Below are 10,655 nucleotides of genomic sequence, written 5' to 3' on the forward strand. Positions count from 1 at the left end.
TAAAATCATTTTTTTAAGAAAGAAAACTTATGTCCACATAAAATCTTGTACATGAATATTCATGACAGCATTATTCATAGTAGTCAAAATTAGAAAAAAACAAAATGCCAATCACCTTATGAATATATGTATAGAAAGTAGTGTGTTCATATAAGTCAATATTTGGTTATAAAAAGCTATAAACATGCTGCAACAAACATTGACCTTGAAAACATTATGTACAACAAACCAAACCAAAAACTAAAGGCCATATTACTTTCCGTTTCTATAGAATGTCAACTAATCCATTGAAATGGAGAGTAGATTAGTAGTTGCCAGGGGTAGAGGGAAGGGTGGAATGGGAAGGCCCTCTAAAGAGTATAAAGATTCTTTTTCTCATAATGTATTTTGAAAGTAGAGAGGACGATTTGAAATGTTCCCAACACAAATAAATGATAAATGTCTGAGTTAATTGAATAAACTAGTTACCTTAATCTAATCATCCATACTGTATACATGTATAAAAATATTATTAAAATACGTACAGTTATGAATCAATTAAATCTTATAATAAGTTTATTTTTGAGAATTTCATACATGTCTACCATAAATTTTAATCATATTCAGTCCCCAATCTTCCAAGATGCCTCCAATTTTTAAATACATATTTAAATATGTATTAGTGGAATTAGTGACAATGGTTGTACAACCATATGAATATATTCAAAACTATTTTCTTGTACACTTCAAGATGGTGAATTTTATGTTATATGAATTATTTCTCTATTTAAAAAATGTTACTGTGTTCAATGGCACATGCCTTGAATTCCGGCACTTGGGAAGGAAATGCAGGTAGAACTCTGTAAGTTCAAGACTAGCCTGGTCTACATAGCCAGTTCCAGGACAGCCAAAGCTACATGATAGAGAGACTGTCTCAAATAAAAAAAAATTTAAAAAGGAAAATTTACCGGGCAAATATTAAACTTAGTAAATTTATTACAGATATATTAATATCAAAGAAGATTGAGATTGTGGTCCGATATGATAACAATAACCAACTTTTGATATTACCGAAGATATAGCAGTTCTAAATTTATTTGTAACAAGGTGGCAAAACTAGCAAAATTATTAGGCTACTTTAACACATTTTCCACAATGATTGGTAACCCAAACTCCAGCAGAATATTGGAACCCTTTAGCTAAACTAACAAGCAAAACTTAAGATAAATGAGACACATAATGTAAAATATAACCTCTTTTCAAGTACCCAGAGAACAGTCACCAAATGTTCCATAAAGCAGATTTCAAGGACCTGGGATCATACATTTTGTTTTCTCGCAGGAATGGAATTTGAGTGGACATGGCAATGACACTGACCTATCTAAACAGAGCCAGCTCAAGGGCTGGCACTTACTCCAAGAGGTGCCCTGCTGTCCCGAGCATTAACCTCTTAGCTGCTCCATGGTAATCTACAGGGGCCTAGTGGTCCTGGAATATAGACTGTGGCGATCATGACAACTGGGCAACTAGGTGAGTGACAGACTAACCAAGTCCATGGCAAGGTTTGTTTATTAAATGGTCTGGAAAGATTTATGCATACACAGAACATATAGTAGGCCAACTGTAGATCAGAAAAGGAGAAAGCTTGGAAAATAAATGAGATGAACGTCTAACTCCATTACTTAAAAAATATTCAAAGAGAACAAGCTATGAATAGCCACTAGAAAGATAATTAAGCAAAAATAAAGACAGGACAGGAACAAACAAAAAATGAAGCTTAAAAAAAGGCTGATTTTTTTTTAGAAAAAAAACAAAAACTAATAAAACGTTCACAATATTTTTTGAGGTAATAAAACAGAGGTACAAGTGAACAATGTTGTTAGAGAGTGTACTGTAAAATGAGAAAATTTTTTTCAATAAAGATAAAGTTTTTAAAAGGATGCACATATAAACTTTACATCAACTTGAAAACTTGTGAAATAGTTAATTCCCAGAAAATCATAACTTAGTAAGTCTAAGTAGCAAACAAACAAACAAAAAAATCTATAACTTTCAAAGAAACTGTAACAGTTAAATGGTTTCAAAGACTACACTGTTTGATCTGAAAGTTCTGCCAAATATTTGAGGAACAGATAGTTCTGGAACAAACTTTTGTCAGAGATGGAATGAAAGAAAATAGTTCTCACCTCATTGCATGATGTTAGTATAACCTTGACATCAAAACCAGAAAAGGAAAACATGAAAACAGAATCTCTCCTGAAGAAAATACTCAAGTATTCAACAAAATTTTAGTGAACTAAATCTAGAAGTACCTTTATGACCCAGGACTGCAAGATTAGCTCATTAAAAAGAAAAAAAAATGTAGCACAAAGAAGTTAAATTTAAAAAAAATCATGTTGTATATCAATAGATATATAAAATACATTCAATTCATTCATTTCAACACCAACTCACTTTTTAAAAACTATGTCAAGTTAAAAATAAAAAGGAACTTCCTTACTCTCCTAAGAGATATCTGCAAAAAACCCTATTTACTAAAACCTAATTACTAGGTTTGCCAAATACAAATACATTATACAAAATATACTATACCAAACCAATTATATATATAATATATATATTACATATATATACATATATGTAGCATCATATATACTACTATAAAACAATTTCTACAAAAGTCATGCATATAGTAACAATTTAGTTATTCACTTAGGAGTATCTTGGGTACACAGAACAACGGTAAAAGTAAAAGCAGCCAAGTGATGATTTACGAGCATCTGTTCAGGGCTAGGCTCAGGACTTGATGCGGGTATAATGGTGAATAAGAACAGGCAATCATGCTTTTGTTTACTAAGTGCATACTATGGGATGGTCATTCTTCTTAGCATGTTACCTGCTGTTTATCTAATCTTTTCAACAGTACTGTTAGCAACATCAGTTTACAGGTGAGGGAACAGAAGCAAAACAAGGCTAATAGGCTTATCTAAGTTTATAAAGACAGGAGGTGAGACTCAAAGCTACATCTGGTAAGTATTACTCTTATGCACAATTAAGGAATGTGGAGCTCAGACTTAAAATGAATGTATTTTTTTCTGTCCTGTGGGGCGGGGGTGGTGGTGGTGGTGCTCTTGTACTGCTTTTGAAATGGAGCCTTGCTATACAACCCTGGCTGGTTGAGAACCTACTGTGAAGCTAAGACTATCTCTCAAACTTGCAGCAAGTCCTTCTGAATCTACCTCCTGAGTATTGGCCATGGCCAGCTCTGTTCTGTACCTTCTATATGACTGCAAAGTCATTAATGTATATTATATTATATTGCCTCTCCGACTTGAAAGGCAGATTTCTCAAGAATATAACGGGTTCATTCTGGAAGACCTATGTATGCAGAACCTCATTCTATCTCATCCAGACTCCTACATCTCCAGATGAGTAATTAGAATTGCTGATGGACAATAGAGAACAGGATTCTGGATTTTGTCCTCTTATATTCTTCATCCTATGTACTAATCTAATATCCTATATCTCCCTGAAACTGCTATGATGAAGAATTGTTCCCCATATGCATTAGGCCTACCCCTCCCTTAACATTAAGAGTCCGGCAACTTCCTCAGCTGTTGTTTGAGCTGTCCGAGTCCTGCAGTCCACAGATGTCTTATCTTTAGCCCCCTTCTGGTCTCTCAAGCTAGGCTGGAAACACCTTGTTGCATGATTATCCTCGCTTATCAATGAGAAATTGTATACTTCGGTTTCAAAGCCTATTCATAAGCTTTGCTTACTTTGCCTCTACTCCTCCTTAAAAATTTCAAAGGTCTGAGCTTTAAAATAAAGAAAGCAGGTCCAATTAGAATGTTAAGCTCCAACTCAGAAACAGACCAGGCTTTGTGATACTGTCTTTCCTCTCAACTCTTCAGAACAGCAAGACTGCCTCTAAATGTCAAGGCAAAGTACTCAGTCATTCCCAGCCGGGGCAGGTACAGACTTATTTTTAAGAAGATCGTGAAAGAAGAAGGGCAATGCTGACCAGTGACATGGTAATGTTGTGGACTCAGCACCTAGCCTCCGAGACATCATGCCAGGAACCATCAGCTTCTTTTACCCTGGCATAAATTAAACGAGACCTGTTTCCAGATCTTTCGTAAGAGGAGCTAAAATAAAATATTCTCGGGTAGCACTACACTAAAATGCTCACATTCCAGACAAGAAGCATTCTGACAATTTCTCGAATAAAGAGAGACAGCCCTTAGGTCAGGGGTTCCTAAGGTTTGTGTTTTTATCTAAGCCTCATCCTTTGTCTTCTCTACCTGCCTTTCTCTTACTTCCTTATCCTTTCTCATATTAGCCTCTTGTTATACTCTAGCAATTTCGTTCAATTGATCATCTATTCCAACTTCTATGTGAGGATAGGAGTGGATGGGGAGCACCGTTTGTTCTTCTCGACCCACCCACCACCATCACCCACAAATGTCAACCCACACTTACAGCCCCTTCGCCGCTGCAGCACACTGCTACTGCTGCTGTGTGGAATCCAGATCTTCTGTAACCTGGTTTGAGTGAGTTCTCCCATCTCTCCAGACATCTTAGGCGTTGCAGCTAATGACACCACTGCCCACAAGGTATTGGACCTCACTTCCTATGTTCCTAGCTGTCTTGTCTGTTGCCACAGCAGCAGGTGGGCAGGGCTGAGACAGGGGGATGTTCTGAGCTTCTGAGCCTCTCACGGGTTATCTCCAGCTCCCTCTTTTTCTTCTGCTCCCGGATGTACAAATGGGGATGTGGGTGCTGAGAGCCAGAGGCTGAGCAGAAGTCAGCAGAGGCCTCTGAACTCCAAGGACTATGTACATAGAAGATAAGTTGGAGCCCAGCAAGGAAGGCAGCCAGCAAGGCAGCCCAGGTCTGGCCAGTTACTTCCCGCCAATGGAGGCAGGACTAGTAGAGTATGCAAATAAAAGACCAAAGATCATGTGCTTACATCCTGTGTTGTGTGGCATGACAAAGGTGATGGAGATAGGTCTAAGCTTTGAAATAAAAAAAAGCAGGCCTAATTAGAATGTTAAGCTCCAACTCAGAAACAGAGATTCATTACAAGGGCCTCCACAACAAAAACCACAAACATAATGTTCCTAATTCAAAATGCAATGTTTTGAGCTAGCAATTAAGGGCCCAAACTGGAAGTAGACTTTCACTATCTCACCGCTCACCCTATTCACCAGGGCACTTGTAAAACTGTCTTTCCCTGGAGTCTGCTCCCTGCCCCTCCACAGGACCTCACCCTCTGAAAATGAGCTGTCTTGGGCACTCCAAAGAGACTGGTACTATCTGATCATTTTTATACTCTCTCCAGCCAAGGTTAAATAAATCGGAGTAAATCTGACACCTTGGGAATAAGAGTGAGGGCAGCCATTGCTGGGCAGAGAGCCGATAAGTAAGCGCAGCCCACATGACTGCCAATGCTGAGATGACCCAGCACTAAAGGCATCATAATCTAATTCAAACCCGGGCTAAAGCTCTTTGAGCCAAGGTGTTGGGATGTAATCTTAGGAGAGGTGGACACCGCACTGAGGAGAGTATGAGGAACAAGAGGCAATGGCGTCTATCTAAATAGCACAAATCCGTAGGCCAGCGACATTTCATCCAGATGTCCACCTGTCACTAGTCCCCAGTCTTATTGCCATTCCCCCATTTATTTTGAGACTTTTATCTGTAGAATTTATGCAACTGCACGGCTTGCCTGGAAGGTGTCCAAGTGGCCTTTTACTTCATTCTCCGTAACCTTCCCACCCCCAGCAAATCTTCAGTGATTGGGTATTAGGAAGCTCAACTTTCTTCCACTGAGCTGGACTATGCAAGGGCAATCTCTGGGGAAAAGAAATCTCCAGTCCTTGCCCTCAAATGCTCCCAGCTCTACTTTGCCTTTTAAGACACTTCCTAAAATATCTTCCCAGAACCTTAGTCTATTCAAGGGTTAGATTCACTCTAGTTGCTGTGCATACATCATATAAGACTTCCAACACCAAAGCCTACTTATCTCAAGGAGCCTACTGAGGCAATGGATCACAGCAGTCAAGAACAATGGAATCTGAAGCCACACTGTCTGGGTGGAATCTCACTTCCGTCCATTGCGAGATTCGAGAAACCAGACAGATTAAACTTTTTAGTGCCTCAGTTGCTCTCTGTTTTTTTCTGCTTTCTCATTTAGTATATAGGGAAGGATAGTGGGGTCCATTCCCTTGGTGTTAGGGAAGAAACCTGGGGAATGCTGAATACATATTATTCAACACTGTTGCTTCCTTTGGGAAGTAAATGATTCATCTTTTTTCTCCCAAGTAATCTGCAAGTTCTAGCATGTTATTCTGACACAGGATTAACATTTATACTGTAAAGACTTCCTGAAAATCAATTAGGAAAGGTAAACTCATTTCTAGGTTTCTGTTAACTTAAGTCTAGCATAAAACATCAAATACTACATGCTCTCACTTACTGGCCAAACCTAAAAGAGGTTGGTGAGGAACTAAGTATAGACTAGTGGGCAAAGGAGAGGGAGAAAGTGAGAACAACAAACAGGATGGATTCTGGTAAATAGGAGGAATAACTTCTGATATTCTAGAGCATATTTGGATAACTATGGTTCACAACAGATAATTGTATACTTCAAAGTAGCTGGTAGGGAGGAGAAATAATAGATAGTCGAGGTGATATGTAAAGCAATTAACCATTGCACATTATATGCATGCACTGAAGTATCATACAGTACCACACAATTATAAAAAATTATGTATCAATTTAAAGTAAAACATATAATATAACGAGGTTTTCCAGATTAGCAGACAATTCCTAGAGTCTCATAAATAGACTTTGCAAGACTCTTAATCCTAGTAAGTCACATAATTAGTGGAAGTCTGTTTTAATGATCTTACCATGACTTTGTATGTTTTCCAGTGCCCACAAAGCAACATTTTGTTTATCTTATTTGTTTCTTTCAAACATCCCCAGAGAGGATGGCTTGTCCAAGGTAATGTAGCCAACAACATGAACATGTCTTTTATGTTTACAATTTTGTTCTTACAACACTGCCAAGAATCAGGAAGATAATTTTAGTAGCAAGAAATCTGAGCTAGGTGGCTAGAAGGCCTCTGACAAGGTCTGAATGAGTAAACTCAGGGTCCAGGATTAACACCCTAACTTAACCCTTCTATAGAAACTTCTACTGTTAACAATTCTGAGACCAGAAACAGGAAGAAAAAAAAAAAACAACAAGCCTTAGAGAAATGCCTCAGACCATTCAAACCTCTTCTAAATCAAGTCCGAAGCTACCTCCCAGTCTTCTATCACGCAGACCTGCCATGTTTAACAGCACTAGCTGATTACAGAGCCCTCAAACACAGCATTTTCCAGGAGTGTCTTCTAGTCTCACTGAACTCTGTCTTACTCATCGAGACCAGTTTTAGTGTTTATTTTCTCTGAAATTCGGCCTTGTAGCCTTGAGAGAAGCTTAGCCTTCAGTTCTCACATTGCCGTGTACCTCGATATGAGGCAGGGTTTCTCTGGTCTGGTACCTAAGTTGATTGTGGGCTCCTTGAAGATGGGGCCTGGATCCCTGTGATCTGCTGACTTGTTCATCTCAGGCTCTGGTATGGAGGACACTTACTCAGTGACCATGTTCACAATGTACATCTCTCTGCTGCAGAAGAGATAAACATGATGGCAAGAAATCCCAGTTCACCATGGTAGACATTATAACAGCTTTCAGGGAAATGGATGGGGGAGCTGCTTTGTCTGAGGTAAAGAGTGGCATCTAAAAAAATCTTAAAACTTTAGGGTGGAACAGAATAAAATTATGAAATTCTAAGAAGGTTTAATGTATTGGCTATAGACACAGGGTTCACTCAGAATCAGATTCACACTCAAGGCTAAGAGCTGAACCATAAAGCAGAACTATCTCTAGGGAAGACAACTCTGCAGTGTGACGTCTGGAGAGCTATATAGAGCCTGCTCCCACCTCCATGTACAGTATGGAGAGGAAGCTCATTCAAAGCATCAAGATAGTACAGATGGGCAATCAAGTCATAAATGGGGTCTACTTATTGGTAAGTCTGGAAATGTGTGGTTGTGAATGCATTTGTTATAGGCTAGAAGGCTGATGGATGGTCACATGCTTTACAGGCTAGATTCATGTATGAGCACATATCAGGACATCTGTGACAGCAGCCTAGAATCCCTTTGTTCTCAGCAACTGCCCTGGCTCCATTATGCCACTGTTTTCAGACTCATGCCTGCTCCACAAAGCTCAGTGCATTCTCATCTTAGGAGTGGTTCTCCGTTGACCATAGTCAGTCAGGAAGGAAAGCACGTAGAGGGTTGTGAGTAGTACTACCTGCGGGCACCACATAAAAGCCAAGAGTATGAATCTCAGATACAGCACGAAAGCCCTGAAGCAAAAGAACGCTGCATTCTGCCTTCTACACTTTCTTGATTATCAGGCCAGTCCACTGTGGGAAGTAGGCTAGGGACTTTAATTTCTATTTTACTAAGTTATCCATTGACACCCAGAGAAACTAAAGAACTTGTCAAAGTTTCATAGCAAATCAACCTGACTTAATACACTAGAGGAGAGGTTAGAGATACACTCTCTATTGTGCATTTAATTAAAAAATATACATATATTACAGAGGTGGATGCAAGGCTGGGAGGATCACACAATCACAGCCAGTCTGGGCTACGTAGAAAGTTTCAGGCCCCCATGGGAAGCACAGTTAGACTCATTTTTCAAAACTAAGTAAAATAAAACAAAAATTGGAATTTTAAAGATAGTAGGGGATTGACCTTTAGGTCAGTGTCCTAAAAAGTCAAGTGCAAGTGGATTTTAAAATACTGACAGTAGGGAGGAGGCAACATCTAGAATGTAAATAAATAAAATAAGTAATTAAAATAGTGACAGCTGGAGGCAACATCTAGAATGTAAATAAATAAAATAAGTAATTAAAATACTGACAGCTGAATTAGATATACATATCATCATTCCCCAACTCTCCCGTCCCCTTCATTATAGCTAAATCAAACTCCTATGCAGAGAAAATCTTCCAAGGAGCCAGAAACAAGGATTTTGACTTGTAAAAGACCTGTCTACTTTTCCTTTATGCTCACCTACCTGTTCTCTTAGAGGCTTTTTCTTCCATCGCTAATTATCCAATGGCTCTCTTGCATTTACAGACCCCCAAAGCAGGTCCAGTAGGTGGCATCAAATAGGAAACCCGGAGACATCCATTGGTTCCTGGGAAGGCTGAGGAAGCGCCCTTGTTAAAGGGTGTGTGCAGTGTTGAAATATTAGCTGCTGTACTTGCCAAAGAAGTTCCTGAGCCACCCAGAGCCTTTTCTCTTCAGTCCAACCATGTGTTCACCTTGCCCCAAAGGTCAGTACTAATATTAACAAGTCACTGGAGAATGGAGAAATTAAAACTAGCTATTGAGGTGAGCAAGATCTGGATTTCCTTAGGACAAAGCTTCAGATCTATCTGCCTTTAGTGCAGTATGGGCAAAATCCCTTGCTTGAAAGCAATCTGGCAACATGAAGAAAAATGTTCATTTCCCTTTTCCTAATTAACCCACTCCTGGGATTCGATCTTTAGCTGGTAACTCCCAACACATGGAAAAGCTCAAGGCACAGAAATTTAATTACAGAGCTGTTTTTCTGATGGCAATAACTAGTGACCTTTAAGTCCTCTGGGGGTGGGGGAGAAGCCCAATGTAGCAGCCACTGAAGATGACTCAAATCCTGTGAAATTCTGAGAGTGTGCTATTCCAGTGGGAATAACTCTGTAGCAATTTTCAGTGAAAAAAAAAACTTAGGATGCAAAGTTATACTTTGCCTGGAAATTGGGCAATGCCTGTTAATTCTGTTTCTGTGGTCTCAAAAAATAAGTCAAGAACTCAACACTACTGCCCTGCTTATTCATCCAACTGCTAAATGTTCATTCTGTTATCATATAAGCTGGGTTAGAGCTGGCCACTGCATTCAGGCTGTTGACAGTCTAGTGACAACAGAAATCAATGGGAGTTGTGCACTGTGGTAGCTGTTGTGCCAGAATGGACCATAAAGTGCAGTGGTGCCCACAAGAAAAGACACAGAGGTGTGTGGACAGAAAATCAATTGTTTACCTGATTAAGAAGGGTTTAAATCTTGGCTCTACCACTTCTGTGAGGCTGAGACGAATTTATTCAACTTCTACTTAGCTTCAGTGCCTCTTCCTGGATTATCCTAAGAATGAAAGGACACAGTGTAGACAAGGAAAGCCATAGCTGCATCGGGAAACGATAGTATCCTGGAGCTTAAATGTTCTAGGCCTCGATTTTGCTCATCTGAGAAATGGAGCCAAATGCAAGTCCGTCTCATGCTTTTAGAGTCAAGACAAATATAGTTATACAGGGAGGATCTGAGGTAGTCTCCTTCCTCCAGACTCCATTAAAATGGAGGCAAGCTAGGTTCTTAACTGATTAACTGAGATAGTTCCCTTTGCCACTGCCCAAAAGGACTCCAGGGGCAGAAGCCCCTCAGCCACCGCCAGGGGCCGCTCACTTAAGTCGGAGTTCTGTCTCGATCCCTCGATCCGGGTAGGGCGTTGGCTGAGCTTGTTTCCCCAGAGGCCTGCCCCTTGACAAAGTGACAAAATCCCATTTGT

The 10,655-nt window shown here is 39.6% G+C and overlaps 1 protein-coding gene across 2 annotated transcripts in view; it reads right to left on the reverse strand.

Moving 5' to 3' along the window:
• The window catches only part of Pfkfb1 (6-phosphofructo-2-kinase/fructose-2,6-biphosphatase 1), a 46,065-nt gene extending 35,831 nt beyond the window's left edge, over positions 1–10,234 (reverse strand). The window contains exons 1-2 of one of the 2 annotated variants that reach the window (XM_028772645.1): positions 10,135–10,234; positions 9,128–9,259 (exon numbers count right to left, since the gene is read on the reverse strand). In XM_028772645.1, the coding sequence (XP_028628478.1) occupies positions 9,128–9,155 (28 nt within the window). In that variant the 5' untranslated portion in view covers positions 9,156–9,259; positions 10,135–10,234. Of the gene's footprint in view, positions 1–4,461; positions 4,821–9,127; positions 9,260–10,134 lie in introns of those variants that run through there. The other variant, XM_028772644.1, reaches the window with a different exon arrangement.
• Positions 10,235–10,655: the final 421 nt, after the last annotated feature.

This window comes from Grammomys surdaster, unplaced genomic scaffold (genome assembly GCF_004785775.1).
Source record: "Grammomys surdaster isolate TR1022 unplaced genomic scaffold, NIH_TR_1.0 216, whole genome shotgun sequence".
Lineage (NCBI taxonomy): Eukaryota > Metazoa > Chordata > Mammalia > Rodentia > Muridae > Grammomys > Grammomys surdaster.